The sequence below is a fragment of the Salvelinus alpinus genome, chromosome 9 (genome assembly GCF_045679555.1).
Source record: "Salvelinus alpinus chromosome 9, SLU_Salpinus.1, whole genome shotgun sequence".
NCBI classification, from domain to species: Eukaryota; Metazoa; Chordata; class Actinopteri; order Salmoniformes; family Salmonidae; genus Salvelinus; species Salvelinus alpinus.
Window position 1 is genome coordinate 52979598 of NC_092094.1, and position 16912 is coordinate 52996509.

General features: G+C 44.1%; 1 protein-coding gene across 6 annotated transcripts in view; it reads left to right on the top strand.

Annotated features, from left to right (window-relative positions):
• The window catches only part of ppip5k1b (diphosphoinositol pentakisphosphate kinase 1b), a 78487-nt gene that overhangs the window by 27147 nt on the left and 34428 nt on the right, over positions 1-16912 (top strand). For all 6 annotated transcript variants that reach the window (XM_071326656.1, XM_071326658.1, XM_071326660.1 and 3 more), the window contains exons 14-20: positions 4696-4781; positions 7304-7429; positions 13432-13553; positions 13737-13919; positions 14643-14784; positions 15693-15916; positions 16373-16500. In XM_071326656.1, coding sequence (XP_071182757.1) covers positions 4696-4781; positions 7304-7429; positions 13432-13553; positions 13737-13919; positions 14643-14784; positions 15693-15916; positions 16373-16500 — 1011 coding nt within the window. The remainder of the gene's footprint in view (positions 1-4695; positions 4782-7303; positions 7430-13431; positions 13554-13736; positions 13920-14642; positions 14785-15692; positions 15917-16372; positions 16501-16912) is intronic.

Below are 16912 nucleotides of genomic sequence, written 5' to 3' on the forward strand. Positions count from 1 at the left end.
CCTAGTCAAGAACTACAGGAAACGTATGATCTCTGTAATTGCAAACAAAGGTTTCTGTACCAAATATTAAGTTCTGCTTTTCTGATGTATCAAATACTTATGTCATGCAATAAAATGCAAATTAATTACTTAAAAATCATACAATGTGATTTTCTGGATTTTTGTTTTAGATTCCGTCTCTCATAGTTGAAGTGTACCTATGATAAAAATTACAGACCTCTACATGCTTTGTAAGTAGGAAAACCTGCAAAATCGGCAGTGTATCAAATACTTGTTCTCCCCACTGTATATATATATATATATATATATATATATATATATATATATATATATATACAGTGCATTCGGAAAGTATTCAGACCCCTTGACTTTTGTCCACATTTTGTTTCAGCCTTATTTTAAAATGGATTAAATAAAAAAAACGTATAAACACAATACCAAAATAATGACGAAGTGAAAAAAAAAAGATACCTTATTTACGTAAGTATTCAGACTCTTTGCTATGAGGCTCGAAATTTAGCTCAGTTGCATCCTGTCTTCATTGATGATCCTTTATGTTTCTACAACTTGATTGGAGTCCACCTGTGGTAAATTCAATTGATTGGATATGATTTGGAAAGGCGCACACACCTGTCTATATAAGGTCACATAGTTGACTGCATGTCAGAGCAAAAACCAAGACATGAGGTTGAAGGAATTGTCTGTAGAGCTCCGAGATAGGATTGTGTCAATGCACAGAACTGGTGAAGGGTACCCAAAAATACTGCAGCATTGAATGTCCCCAAGAACACAGTGGCCTCCATCATTCTTAAATGGAAGAAGTTTGGAACCACCGACTCTTTCTAGAGCTGGCCGCCCGGCCAAACTGAGCAATCGGGGTAGAAGGACCTTGGTCAGGGAGGTGATCAAGAATCCGATCGTCATTCTGACAGAGCTCCAGAGTTCCTCTGTAAAGATGGGAGAACCTTCCAGAAGGACAACTATCTCTGCAGCACTCCACCAATCAGGCCTTTATGGTAGAGTGGCCAGACGGAAGCCACTCCTCAGTAAAAGCCACATACTGTAACCGCCAGCTTGGAGTTTGCCAAAAGTCACCTAAAGGACACTGACCATGAGAAACAAGATTCTCTGGTCTGATGAAACCAAAATTTAACTATTTTGCCTGAATGCCACATGTCACATCTGTAGGAAACCTGGCACCGTCCCTACGGTGGAGCATGGTGATGGCAGCATCATGCAGTGGGGATGTTTTTCAGCGGCAGGGACTGGGAGACTAGTCAGGATCGAGGGAAAGATGAACAGAGCAAAGTACAGAGATCCTTGATGAAAACCTCATTCTTCAATGGAAGAAGTTTGGAACTACCGAGACTCTTCCAAGAGCTGGCCACCTGGCCAAACTGAGCAGTCGGGGGAGAAGGGCCTTGGTCAGGGGGGTGACAGATGGAAGCGGCGACTCAGTAAAAGGCACATAACAGCCCGCTTGGAGTTTGACTAAAGGCACCTAAAAGACTCTCAGACCATGAGAAACAAGATTCTCTGGTCTGATGAAACCAAGATTGAACTCTATGGACTGAATGCCAAGCGTCACATCTGGAGGGAACCTGGTATATCCCTATGGTGAAGCATGGTGGTGGCAGCATCATGCTGTGGGGATGTTTTTCAGTGACAGGGAGACTAGTCTGGATCGAGGGAAAGATTAACTGAGCAAAGTACAGATATGGTAGTGGTTTCTTTGCAGCAATTCGACCATGAAGGCCTGATTCTCCTATGAGCAGTTGATGTTGTTGTCTGTTACTTTTTTTTGGTCTGCAATCTGAGGTGCAGTTAACTCTAATCAATTTATCCTCTGAAGTTGAAGAAACGTTCAAAGTTCTTGACATTTTCTGTATTGACTGACCTTCATGTCTTTTAAAGTAATGATGGACTGTAATTTATTTGCATATTTTGAGCTGTTCTTTCCATAATATGGACTTGGTCTTTTACCAAATAGGGCTATCTGTCATTGTAAATAGAATTTGTTCTTAACTGACTTTCCTAGTAAAAAGGTTAGTAAAATATCTTCTGTAAACCACCCCTACCTTGTCACAACACAACTGATTGGCTCAAACGGATTAAGAAATTAACTTTTAACAAGGCATACCTGTTAATTGAAATGCATTCCAGGTGACTACCTCATGAAGCTGGTTGAGAGAATGCCAAGAGTGTGCAAAGCTATCATCAAGGCAACGGGTGGCTACTTAGAAAATCAAATATAAACTATATTTTGATTTGTTTAACCCTTTTTTTTGGTTACTACATTATTCCATGTGTTATTTCATATTTTTGATGTCTTCACTATTATTCTACAATGTAGAAAATAGTAAAGATAAAGCAAAACCCTTGATTGAGTAGGTGTGTCCAAACTTTTGACTGGTACTGTATATTTATTTAAAGTTTTTATTTATACATACCCCTTGATTTCCCCCCCCCACATGTTGTTACGTTACAGCTTTTACTTTAAAATTGTTTTATTTAACATTTATTTTCTTATCAATCTACACACAATACCCCATAATGACTAAGGTTTTTAGAAATGTTTGCAAATTTAAAAACTGACATATCACATTTACATAAGTATTCAGACCGTTTACTCAGTACTTTTGAAGCACCTTTGCCAGCGATTGCAGCCTCCAGTCCTCTTGGGTATGACGCTACAAGCTTGGCACACCTGTATTTGGGGAGTTTCTCCTGTTCTTCTCTGCAGATCCTCTCAAGCTCTGTCAGGTTGGATGGGGAGCGTTGCTGAACAGCTATTTTCAGGTCTCTGCAGAGACTCAGACCATGAGAAACAAGATTCTCTGGTCTGATAAAACCTAGATTGAACTCTTTGGCCTGAAACCTAGCACTATCCCTACGGTGAAGCGTGGTGGTGGCGGCATCTCGCTGTGGGTATTTTTTTCAATGGCAGGGACTGGGAGGCTAGTCAAGATCGAGGAAAAGATGAACAGTGCAAAGTACAGAGATCCTTTATGAAAACCTAGTCTAGAGCGCTCAGGACCTCAGACTGGGGTGAAGGTTCACCTTCCAACAGGACAACGACCCTAAGCATCAGCCAAGACAACGCTGGAGTGGCTTCGGGACAAGTCTCTGAATGTCCTTGAGTGGCTTAGCCAGAGACAGGACTTTAACAGACACAATGTAGTTGAGTATGGTTACATGCACACAACGTGATTATTGTGGATAGTCAGATTAATATAATGGTTTGATTAAAACGTTTACATTCTTTGCAAGAGGAACGATGTAATAATCCTGTTTACATGGACACATCTGAAATAAGGCTACCTGATGGCACTCTGATAAATTCCCGAAAATCAACAATTAAAATAAACTTTCTACCAATCTCAATGTTATTTTTGGTAAACATATTTGAGTCGAAACATATAAAGTTTGCATGTGAAAACTACTTCTAAGATTCATACATTCAGTTGTTCCAAACTCACTTCACTCGCACTAAAGAGGGAGGCTTGCGCTACCTGTCTGGCTCAGGTAGATTATATGAAATACACCGATGGAATGCCAATTATTATTATTTTCTTTACTGTTCATTAATTTCGAAAGATAGTGCCGAAAACCAGGTTTCAATTGGCGTGTGCTTACTTCGAAATGGACCTTACGCCGGTTATGATGAACATATTTACTGCGTTTTACATGACTTTTGCATAATCTGCCTACTGCCGTAATCCGTTTTTTAATATCGAATTATTCCTGTGCATGTAAACATACTCATTGTCTGTTGGAGCAGGTCCTCGTTACGCATTTGATCTGTGCGCTCTGGGCTAAAGCGGTGGGGAATGGGGATTCCAGGATCAGTCGTAAACACTGACCGTATCGCCTATCAAATCCATTTTCCATCACGGGGCCGTCATGTACTTGGTCTGTAAGTCTTGTCATACTACATGTTTGTCCCAAGGACTCTTAATCTTTTTCCTATTAGAGGACAGTATTTTTCTATTAGTGGTGGATATGCTAAATTATTATCATAGCCGGTGCATTGAACAGCTGCTGTTACATAGCGCAGCCCTCACTATTGCCACAGCACTGTATCGCAAACCACAGGGGAGGCCGAGAGACCGTTTTACACAACCGGGTGGGTGGAATCCCAATGGTGTCGTCTTTCACCCCTGAGTGCTATGCACTTTAACCAAAAGCCTGTCACATCCAAAAGGACAGCGCTGGTATGGCACATGAGGGATTAATAGTGACACACAGTGACAGCGGGTGTCCAAAGGTCACACACAAAACATGTTTCCAGAAACATGGTAGGCAGCTAGTTTAGCCTAGCCTAACTAGCCACTTACTGAATGACAGACTGAGCACCTGCTAGCTAGCGTTTGAAGCTAGTGGGAGACTGTTCTCAACCATGGTTCTGAAATGAAACGTGTCCAACAAAGTTGGAGTCAATTCCATGGAGGGGGAGTTACATTCAGGAGATTAATTGAAATTCAGTCCAATAAATAATTGAATTCAATCCAAGAAAATATTTATATTTTTAAAATGTGGGTCTTTTTAAATGTACTTCCTGACTTGACAGATTTAGTTTGGAGTTGAGTTCAATGCTGGTCTTGACATGTCACATGTACAGCACACACACAAACCCAGACATGTATAATGATGACTGGAGCTTCATTAAGTGTAGATACCCCGTGTGTCTTCCAGGTATGGGCATTTCTCAGGCATCAACAGGAAAGTGCAGCTCACGTACCTGCCCAACGGACAGCCCAAAGCCTCCAGTGAGGAAGAAGGTAGGGGGTCACAACCTTACACTATATCTGGTCATGTTCATGATTACACTATACAGTTGAAGTCGGAAGTTTACGTACATCTTAGCCAAATACGTTTAAACTCAGTTTTTCACAATTCCTGACATTTAATCCTAGTAAAAATTCCTTGTCTTAGGTCAGTTAGGATCACCACTTTATTTTAAGAATGTGAAATGTCAGAATAATAGTAGAGAATGATTTATTTCAGCTTTTATTTCTTTCATCACATTCCCAGTGGGTCAGAAGTTTACATACACTTTAATTAGTATTTGGTAGCATTGCCTTTAAATTGTTTAACTTGGGGCAAACCTTTCGGATCGCCTTCCACAAGCTTCCCACAATAAGTTGGGTGAATTTTGGCCCATTCTTCCTGACAGAGCTGGTGTAACTGAGTCAGGTTTGTAATGCCTCCTTGCTCGCTTTTTCAGTTCTGCCCACATATTTTCTATAGGATGAGGTCAGGGCTTTGTGAAGGCCACTGTAATACCTTGACTTTGTTGTCCTTAAGCCATTTTGCCACAACTTTGGAAGTATGCTTGGGGTCATTGTCCATTTGGTAGATCCATTTGCGACCAAACTTTAACTTCCTGACTGATGTCTTGAGATGTTGCTTCAATATATCCACATAATTTGCCCTCCTCATGATGCCATCTATTTTGTGAAGTGTACCAGTCTCTCCTGCAGCAAAGCACCCGCACAACATGATGCTGCCACCTTGCAAGCCTCCCCCTTTTTCCTCCAAAGATAACAATGGTCATTATGGCCAAACAATTACATTTTTGTTTCATCAGACCAGAGGACATTTCTCCAAAAAGTACGATATTTGGCCCTATGTGCAGTTGCAAACCGTGGTCTGGCTTTTTTATGGCGGTTTTGGAGCAGTGGCTTCTTCCTTGCTGAGCGGCCTTTCAGGTTATGTCGATATAGGACTCGTTTTACTGTGGATATAGATACTTTTGTACCTGTTTCCTCCAGAGTTTTCACAAGGTCCTTTTGCTGTTGTTCTGGTATTGAATTGCACTTTTTGCACCAAAGTACGTTCATCCCTAGGAGACAGAATACATCTCGTTCCTGAGCGGTATTACGGCTGCGTGGTCCCATGGTGTTTATACTTGCGTACTATTGTTTGTACAGATGAACATGGTACCTTCAGGCATTTGAGAATTGCTCCCAAGGATGAACCAATTCTTTTTCTGAGGTCTTGGCTGATTTCTTTTGATTTTCCCATGATGTTAAAAGTATGTGGACACCCCTTCAAATGAGTGGATATGGCAGTTTAGCCACAACCCGTTACTGACAGGTGTTTAAAATCGAGCACACACCCATGCAATTTCCATAGACAAACATTGGCAGTTGAGTGGCCTTATTGAAGAGCTCAGTGAATTTCAACAATGCACCTTGATCCAGTAGGATGCCACCTTTCCAACAAGTCAGTTCGTCAAATTTCTGCCCTGCTAGAGCTGCACCGGTCAACTAAGTGCTGTTATTGTGAAGTGGAAATGTCTAGGAGCAACAATGTCTCAGTCGTGAAGTGGTAAGCCACACAAGCTCACAGATCAGGACCGCTGTGGCTCGTTGCTCGTAAAAATAGTTTGTCTTCACAAACTGCATCTGGAAGCAACGTCAGCACAATAACTGTTCATCTGGAGCTTTGTGAAATGGGTTTCCATGTCCTATCTGCCGCAAACAAGCCTAAGATGTGCAATGCCAAGCGTCGGCTGGAATGATGTAAAGCTAGCCGCCATTGGACTCTGGGGCAATGGAAACGCATTCTCTGATGAATCACGCTTCACCATCTGGCAGTCCAACGGATTTATCTGGGTTTGGCAGATGCCAGGAGAACGCTACCTGCCCCAATGCATAGCGCCAACTGTAAAGATTGGAGGAGGAATAATGGTCTGGGTCTGTTTTTCATGGTGTGGGCTAGGCCCCTTAGTTCCAGTGAAGGGAAATCTTAATGCTACAGCATACAATGGCATTCTAGACAATTCTGTGCTTCCAACTTTGTGGCAACAGTTTGGGGAAGACCCTTTCCTGTTTCAGCATGACAATTCCCCCATGCACAAAGTGAGAGCCTGGTTTGTCGAGATTGGTGGGGAAGAACTTGACTGGCCTGCACAGAGCCCTGACCTCAACCCCATCGAACACCTTTGGGATGAATTGGATCGCTGACTGCGAGCCAGGCCTAATCGCCCAACATCATTGCCCGACCTCAATAATTCTCTTGCGGTTGAATGGAAGCAAGTCCCCGCAGCAATGTTTCAACATCTAGGGGAAAGCCTTCCCAGAAGACTGGAGGTTGTTATTGCAGCAAAGGGGGACCCAAATCCATATTAATGCCTAGGATTTTGGAATGCAATGTTCGATGCGCAGGTGTCCACATACTTTTGGTCATGTAGTGTACTTTTGACATGCACATGACCTTTCTGCTTTTTTGTGTGATTTAACTGCAGGACCTAATGCAGGTGTGTGTGTGCGCGTGCATGTGTATTATTGTTGTACAGAAGGTCCGAAGGAGGGTCCGTCTCTGCTGCTGGTGTTGAAATGGGGAGGGGAGCTGACCCCGGCAGGCAGAGTACAGGCTGAGGAGCTGGGGAGGGCCTTCCGCTGCATGTACCCTGGAGGACAAGGTACAGTACTCTACTACTGGACACGCCACACCTCACCACTACACTGTACTGTATACTACTTCTATATACGGACCTAGGGCTAGATGGGAGTTTGTATGGGCACAATTTAGTCAAACCCAAATAATTTAAACGCAAAAGCACCTCTGGTTTCAATGTAAATCAATTCAACTACTGCTATAAACAGCAGTTGAATTACATGTAGATTAAGCTGTAAAGTGATTGATAGGAAAATGTCTCTGCGTATTCTGTCTGTCACAACATACAGTAACACATTTATAGAGCCTCTAATTTCTCTTTGTGAAGTCACAAGGTCAGGAAAAACTCAGGACTTTACACAATGTCCCAAAGGTTAACTTGAGATCCATGTGCTGAACTCAGTTTTTAGTAAATCATGAATTGAGGTCAATGGGAGATTTGTAAGTCTCAAATTATGCGTTCTGGTGAGGATTTGTCCCAGCATCGCTTTTGCCTGCCTTTCTCATTGCTGAAGGGGGATCTAATCTCAAACAAAGACAAACATGTTCTTGGTGGACACACCTTTCTTTGCATTTGACATTTACACTCTGATTTCACCTCCTCCAAAGGCTCTCTACCATGATGTCACGTGTTACTGTTCTTAACATACTGGGTGTCATTGACACGTTTTGTTTTAGGTTCAGTGGAAGAGTCCGATTTTCTGAATGAAAGCTTATTGCTTTCTCTCTCTTCCTGAAAATGTCATATGGGCATTTTAGAAGATGAACTGTCTTGTAAAGATGATCGTTAATCACACTCAATTTCTAACAAAAATTAAACATAAGCACAAACACTGCAGGATTATTTGCATGTTTATTCAACATGGAATTTGCCAGGTCTTGTTCATTAGTCAAGCAAAATCTTTGCGTCCAGATTGTGTTTAACACATGAGGATTTTGAAATATATTTTTTTGTATTTTGAATTGTCCCCAAATGTACAAGGGAGGTCCATTCTCCCCTTCCTGCCTAGTGTCATTTTCATACCCAGGTTTATTGTAATGTTCTAATCCCAAGGTACTGCAGTTAACATCACTATATCTGCATTAGGCTTTCCCTTTCCATGTATGCTTTCTAAAATAATGTTTATACTACCTACACTAGACAATGCATGATAAACTACTCTTCCAAGCAAAGCCCAGCAAACTAAGTGGAAAGTTACTATTTTTAGATGACTAGACGGCGGGCCGATTTTATTTATATATATTTATTTATATATTTATTTATATATATATATATGGGGAGAACAAGTATTTGATACACTGCCGATTTTGCAGGTTTTCCTACTTACAAAGCATGTAGAGGTCTGTAATTTTTATCATAGGTACACTTCAACTGTGAGAGACGGAATCTAAAACAAAAATCCAGAAAATCACATTGTATGATTTTTAAGTAATTAATTTGCATTTTATTGCATGACATAAGTATTTGATCACCTACCAACCAGTAAGAATTCCGGCTCTCACAGACCTGTTAGTTTTTCTTTAAGAAGCCCTCCTGTTCTCCACTCATTACCTGTATTAACTGCACCTGTTTGAACTCGTTACCTGTATAAAAGACACCTGTCCACAACCTCAATCAAACAGACTCCAACCTCTCCACAATGGCCAAGACCAGAGAGCTGTGTAAGGACATCAGGGATAAAATTGTAAACCTGCACAAGGCTGGGATGGGCTACAGGACAATAGGCAAGCAGCTTGGTGAGAAGGCAACAACTGTTGGCGCAATTATTAGAAAATGGAAGAAGTTCAAGATGATGGTCAATCACCCTCGGTCTGGGGCTCCATGCAAGATCTCACCTCGTGGGGCATCAATGATCATGAGGAAGGTGAGGGATCAGCCAGAACTACACGGCAGGACCTGGTCAATGACCTGAAGAGAGCTGGGACCACAGTCTCAAAGAAAACCATTAGTAACACACTACGCCGTCATGGATTAAAATCCTGCAGCGCACGCAAGGTCCCCCTGCTCAAGCCAGCGCATGTCCAGGCCCGTCTGAAGTTTGCCAATGACCATCTGGATGATCCAGAGGAGGAATGGGAGAAGGTCATGTGGTCTGTTGAGACAAAAATAGAGCTTTTTGGTCTAAACTTCACTCGCCATGTTTGGAGGAAGAAGAAGGATGAGTACAACCCCAAGATCACCATCGCAACCGTGAAGCATGGAGGTGGAAACATCATTCTTTTGGGATGCTTTTCTGCAAAGGGGACAGGACGACTGCACCGTATTGAGGGGAGGATGGATGGGGCCATGTATCGCGAGATCTTGGCCAACAACCTCCTTCCCTCAGTAAGAGCATTGAAGATGGGTCGTGGCTGGGTCTTCCAGCATGACAACGACCCGAAACACACAGCCAGGGCAACTAAGGAGTGGCTCCGTAAGAAGCATCTCAAGGTCCTGGAGTGGCCTAGCCAGTCTCCAGACCTGAACCCAATAGAAAATCTTTGGAGGGAGCTGAAAGTCCATATTGCCCAGCGACAGCCCCGAAACCTGAAGGATCTGGAGAAGAGCTGTAGGGAGGAGTGGGCCAAAATCCCTGCTGCAGTGTGTGCAAACCTGGTCAAGAACTACAGGAAACGTATGATCTCTGTAATTGCAAACAAAGGTTTCTGTACCAAATATTAAGTTCTGCTTTTCTGATGTATCAAATACTTATGTCATGCAATAAAATGCAAATTAATTACTTAAAAATCATACAATGTGATTTTCTGGATTTTTGTTTTAGATTCCGTCTCTCACAGTTGAAGTGTACCTATGATAAAAATTACAGACCTCTACATGCTTTGTAAGTAGGAAAACCTGCAAAATCGGCAGTGTATCAAATACTTGTTCTCCCCACTGTATATATATACACTGCTCAAAAAAATAAAGGGAACACTTAAACAACACAATGTAACTCCAAGTCAATCACACTTCTGTGAAATCAAACTGTCCACTTAGGAAGCAACACTGATTGACAATAAATTTCACATGCTGTTGTGCAAATGGAATAGACAAAAGGTGGAAATTATAGGCAATTAGCAAGACACCCCCAAAAAAGGAGTGATTCTGCAGGTGGTGACCACAGACAACTTCTCAGTTCCTATGCTTCCTGGCTGATGTTTTGGTCACTTTTGAATGCTGGCGGTGCTCTCACTCTAGTGGTAGCATGAGACGGAGTCTACAACCCACACAAGTGGCTCAGGTAGTGCAGTTCATCCAGGATGGCACATCAATGCGAGCTGTGGCAAAAAGGTTTGCTGTGTCTGTCAGCGTAGTGTCCAGAGCATGGAGGCGCTACCAGGAGACAGGCCAGTACATCAGGAGACGTGGAGGAGGCCGTAGGAGGGCAACAACCCAGCAGCAGGACCGCTACCTCCGCCTTTGTGCAAGGAGGTGCACTGCCAGAGCCCTGCAAAATGACCTCCAGCAGGCCACAAATGTGCATGTGTCAGCATATGGTCTCACAAGGGGTCTGAGGATCTCATCTCGGTACCTAATGGCAGTCAGGCTACCTCTGGCGAGCACATGGAGGGCTGTGCGGCCCCACAAAGAAATGCCACCCCACACCATGACTGACCCACCGCCAAACCGGTCATGCTGGAGGATGTTGCAGGCAGCAGAACGTTCTCCACGGCGTCTCCAGACTCTGTCACGTCTGTCACATGTGCTCATGTGCTCAGTGTGAACCTGCTTTCATTTGTGAAGACCACAGGGCGCCAGTGGCGAATTTGCCAATATTGGTGTTCTCTGGCAAATGCCAAACGTCCTGCACGGTGCTGGGCTGTAAGCACAACCCCCACCTGTGGACGTCGGGCCCTCATACCACCCTCATGGAGTCTGTTTCTGACCGTTTGAGCAGACACATGCACATTTGTGGCCTGCTGGAGGTCATTTTGCAGGACTCTGGCAGTGCACCTTCTTGCACAAAGGCGGAGGTAGCGGTCCTGCTGCTGGGTTGTTGCCCTCCTACGGCCTCCTCCACGTCTCCTGATGTACTGGCCTGTCTCCTGGTAGCGCCTCCATGCTCTGGACACTACGCTGACAGACACAGCAAACCTTTTTGCCACAGCTCGCATTGATGTGCCATCCTGGATGAACTGCACTACCTGAGCCACTTGTGTGGGTTGTAGACTCCGTCTCATGCTACCACTAGAGTGAGAGCACCGCCAGCATTCAAAAGTGACCAAAACATCAGCCAGGAAGCATAGGAACTGAGAAGTTGTCTGTGGTCACCACCTGCAGAATCACTCCTTTTTTGGGGGTGTCTTGCTAATTGCCTATAATTTCCACCTTTTGTCTATTCCATTTGCACAACAGCATGTGAAATTTATTGTCAATCAGTGTTGCTTCCTAAGTGGACAGTTTGATTTCATAGAAGTGTGATTGACTTGGAGTTACATTGTGTTGTTTAAGTGTTCCCTTTATTTTTTTGAGCAGTGTATATATATATATATATATATATAAATCCATCTTCTTGCTATGCTTTTGAAAAATTATCTATATATATTTTTTGTACCAGGGCCTCCTGAGTGGCGCAGCGGTCACTGCATCGCTAGAGGCCTCACTACAGATCCGGGTTTGATCCCAGGCTGTGTCGCAGCTGGCCGTGACCGGGAGACCCATGAGGCGGCGCACAATTGGCACAGCGTCGTCCGGGTTAGGGGAGGGTTTGGCCCGGCTTGGATGTCCTTGTCCCATCGCGCTCTAGCGACTCCTTGTGGCGGCCTGGCGCATGCACGCTGACTTCGGTCACCAGCTGTACGGCGTTTCCTCCGACACATTGGTGCGGCTGGCCTCCGGGGTTAAGCGAGCATGTGTCAAGAAGCAGTGCGGCTTGGCAGGGTCGTGTTTCGTCAGGCGCGCGGCTCTCGACCTTAGCCTCTCCCGAGTCCGTACAGGAGTTGCAGCGATGGGACAAGACTAACCACCAATTGGATACCACGAAATTGGGGAGAAAATGGGTAAACATTACCACAAAAAAAACAATATATGTACAGAGGAGTGTTTAGAGTACGGTACCTAGTGTACTTTTTCTGTTAATTCTGCTCTTGTCTTCTTACCTCTTGCATTGTATACTAGAAGGTAGCCGCAAGCGCCTTGGCTTCGAGTCTCTTATTGGTAAGAAGGGCTTGGACTTTGCTCCCGCTGTTAACTGTCACGAATGGATACATTCAAACTGCATCGTCCTCATTACACTACTCACCCATTCCACTGGCTAACCTGGGAACCTTGGGAGGTTTGGGTTTTATCATAGGAACGATATGTCTTTAGCTGTAGGTTTGTGTGATCCTTGAGGTGATCCGTCGATCCAAGGACGCAAAGTTGTTTGGTCATCTGCAAATGCAGTTTCATGACTGCATTTGTGACTGCAAGTTTTGAAGCCGTTCAGTGACTGCGGATCATCTCATACTAACAATGCTCCTGGCAATTCTCCATGGGTTGGAATTGTTTGTCTGAGAAAAGCCAGCAACGTAGCTTCGGTTTCACTTCCGAACGAAAACGAGCATGATAACTGAATTGGTTAGTTAAGGATTCCGGCCACATTCCATGTGTTTTTAACTATTTTTCATCCCAGGTATGAGATGTGAAGGACTTGCTTTCCTTCCTTTTCAGGTGAACAGAATCCAGTTGACCGATTTATTTATTTTTTGTCACCAAATTAACACTGTTTCCTCCCTCATCAACTGCAGATATATACTACCTATATGTTTTTGTGCACATAGTCTGTGCTGTTACGTAGGCGTGCACCAGAGGAGGCTGGTGGGAGGAGCTATAGGAGGATGGTCTCATTGTAATGTCTGGAATGGAATTATTGGAACGGTAGGTCAAACATATGGAACCCACATGTTTGACTCGTTCCCAATAATTCCATTCCAGCCATTACAATGAGCCCATCCTCCTACCAGCCTCTTCTGGCAGGCACCCTTTATTCTCGCTCTCCCTTCCTCTGATGTCCTGTAAGCCTGACGTTGCTCCCTCTCTGTGTGTGTGTGTGTGTGACCCTGTAGGGGACTATGCCGGTTTCCCTGGCTGTGGTCTGCTTCGTTTACACAGTACCTACCGCCACGACCTCAAGATCTACGCTTCAGACGAAGGCCGTGTACAGATGACCGCTGCCGCTTTTGCGAAGGTATGTTTACAGTACAACGTGTGTGTGTGTGATGCATGCTCACTGTATATGTAAGCCTGGTTCATTTGTGTTCAGTGTCAATACATTTCTCCCTTTGCATGTATGAACACTTTCTGTGTACAGAACATATTGTTGCGCGTGTGTGTGTGCACGTGTATATCTCATAACTGGCTTATTGTGTAGGGTCTGCTGGCTCTGGAGGGAGAGCTGACTCCCATCCTGGTGCAGATGGTGAAGAGTGCCAACATGAACGGCATGCTGGACAGTGACAGTGAGTCTCTGACCGACTGCCAGCAGAGGGTGAAGGCACGCCTCCATGAGATCATGCAGAAAGACCAGGACTTCACTGAGGCAGACTACCAAAAGGTACAGTCTGTAGATTCCTTCATCGAGACCACTTCTACCCACCCAGTCGTTGTTGGAAAGGCCATAGGAGGAAAGCCCTGTTTTTGAAATGGTTAACATTTAACTCGGGGCTCCCGAGTGGCGCGCCGGGCTAAGGCATTGCATCTCAGTGTTGGCCCAGCGTCGGCCGGGTGTAGGCCGTCATTGTAAATAAGCATTTGTTCTTAACTGACTTGCATAGTTAAATAAAGGTTACATTTTTAAAAAGCCTGCAGGTGTAATGCCTTAATAGTTATAATAAGCATGAATGAGCCAATAATAATAATAATAATATGCATTCAACTAAGAATCATTATGACATGCGCATGACAAGTATTTCAATACATTATACAGTAACTACATCATAATGTATTATTACTGCTGGCGTTAAGTAAACTATGACCGAAATGGTCACCCGTTACACTCTTACACTGATGTGAGGCTCCATTGACAATTCCATCAACTTGAGCACTCCTTGAAAAGTGTTTTTGAGATTTGATTGTTTTTAATCTACCATCCTGTTTCCTATCTATTCCTTACTGTACTGCCTTCAACTGATCATGCCATTGCTGTCAATCTCCAGAGTCTCACATAACATTTCAACACTACCTTTTATGGATACCAACACTGGCATTGCGCAGTTCCATTAAGTTCTGCACGATTTGTACCACTGTAATAGCGTGTGACTGTTACTATGTGCTGCAGCTGGCCCCTACAGGCAGCCCCTCTCTGGTCAACTCCATGAAGATCATAGGGAACCCAGTGAGGACGTGTGACCAGGTCTACGCCCTCATCCAGAGACTCACCTCCCAGATCCGCAAAAGGCTTGAGGACCCCAAATCTGCAGGTCTGTTCTCTGCCCAGCCTGCTTAGAATTGAATGGAATTGAAATACTTTATTGTCCAATATAAGACTTTTTGACCCATTCCTAAGAGGTCAAAATGTAAACATTAGTGGCGACGGCTTTCCAGGTTTGGATACACTGTTACATTTGCTACCAAAGATCGGTGCGGTAGCTAACTAGCCAACTGTAAATAAGTGAATTGTTTTACCTCCGTTAGATAGAGAAGTTACTTAGCTAGCTAGCTAAAGTTATTGACGGTTAGTTATCTACCGCTCCTACACTCTTTTTGCTAGCTATCGAAATGCCGTCATGTCAAAATATACCTCCAAAAATGACTAGGTGTCTCCAGTTTTGTTTACATTTTGCTAATATGATATACACTGAACAGAAATATAAACGCTACATGTGAAGTGTTGGTCCCATGTTTCATGAGCTGAAATATTAGATCCCAGAAATAAAAAATCATATTTCTCTCAAATGTTATGCACAACTTTGTTTATCCCTGTTAGTGAGCATTTCTCCTTTGCCAAGAGAATCCATCCACCTGACAGGTGTGGCATATCAAGAAGCTGATTAAACAGCATGATCATTACACAGGTGCACCTTGTGCATGGGACATTAATAGGCCAGTCTAAAATGTGCAGTTTTGTCACACAACACCTTTCCACAGATGTCTCAAGTTGAGGGAGCGTGCAATTGGCATGGTGACTGCAGGAATGTCCACCAGAGCTGTTGCCAGAGAATTTTATGTACATTTCTCTACCATAAGCCGCCTCCAACATCGTTTTAGCTAGTTTTGCAGTACGTCCAACTGGCCTCACAACCGCAGACCACGTGTATGGTGTCATGTGGGAGTGCCCCTTGGTGGTGGGATAGTTTTTTTTGTATGCTAAGTCCTTTCCTGTTCCCAGACCTGCAGCTGTACCACAGTGAGACCCTGGAGCTGATGCTGCAACGCTGGTCCAAGCTGGAAAGGGACTTCCGGAATAAGAGCGGCCGCTACGACATCAGTAAGATCCCAGATATCTACGACTGTGTGAAGTACGACACACAGCACAACTCCACGCTGGGCCTGGAGGACACACTGGAACTGTTCAGGCTGTCCCGTGCCCTGGCCGACATCGTCATACCTCAGGTGAGGGGGGAAGACGAATACCCACACGTTCACGTTTACCTGCGCAAACGGGGACTCTGGCAGTAGTCTAGACCTATCAAGTGGGGAGCATGACTTCTGAACATTTCTTTGCTCCTGGTTGGATAGAGAAACGTGAACACACACATACGCACAGAGGGAAGGATTTTTGACAAGCGTGTTACTTTAGACTCCCGTCCCCTCAGTCTCTGAGGATGATTATGGCTCAAGATGCTTCTCTCTTACTCCTTATCGTTTCCTTTTCAAATGCGTAATGCCGACTAAGCTTACTTTGCTATCCCTTCAAGTACAGTAAGCCTGGCTATGAAATTACTGTTTTAGGAACCTGTCAGAAAATGATCAACCGAAGTAACATCTTTAAGTCAAAGCTTATTTAAAGGCCAAATAATTTCCTGAAAACATAGCTTTGAGCATGCATTTTTCTGTTTCTCTCTCCAGGAGTATGGCATCAATAAGCCAGAAAAGATGGACATTGCCCAGGCCTACTGCCTGCCCTTGATGAAGAAGATCCAGCTAGACCTGCAGAGGACCCACGAGGACGAGGCCGTCAACAAGCTGCACCCACTGTGAGTTGCAGTGCCACCTGTGACCACGGTCTGAGGCTCAGTGCCACTGATCTAGGATCAGTTGTTATTATAGATACTCATCACTGTGCTGCAGTTGGTCCCACACTGTCTTTGTCCATTGTCTGAGCCCGAGTTCTTATTAGACCCTGTTATAATGGATGTTTACCGCTGGACAAAGATTATTTTTAATTAGTCGGACGCAAAGGATTTACTGCTGCTCCCGGACCAAGCCCAAATCCCTGTCATTCGAATGAAGAGGAGACACTGATACAAGGGGCACATATCTGGGTGCCTTGTGAGAATTAGTCTAGGAGTGGGTAACCCGCCTCTACCATCCGTTCAATTGGCCAGCGTGCAATCGTTGGAGAATAAACTGGATGAGTTCCGTTCGAAACTCTCCTATCAACGGGAC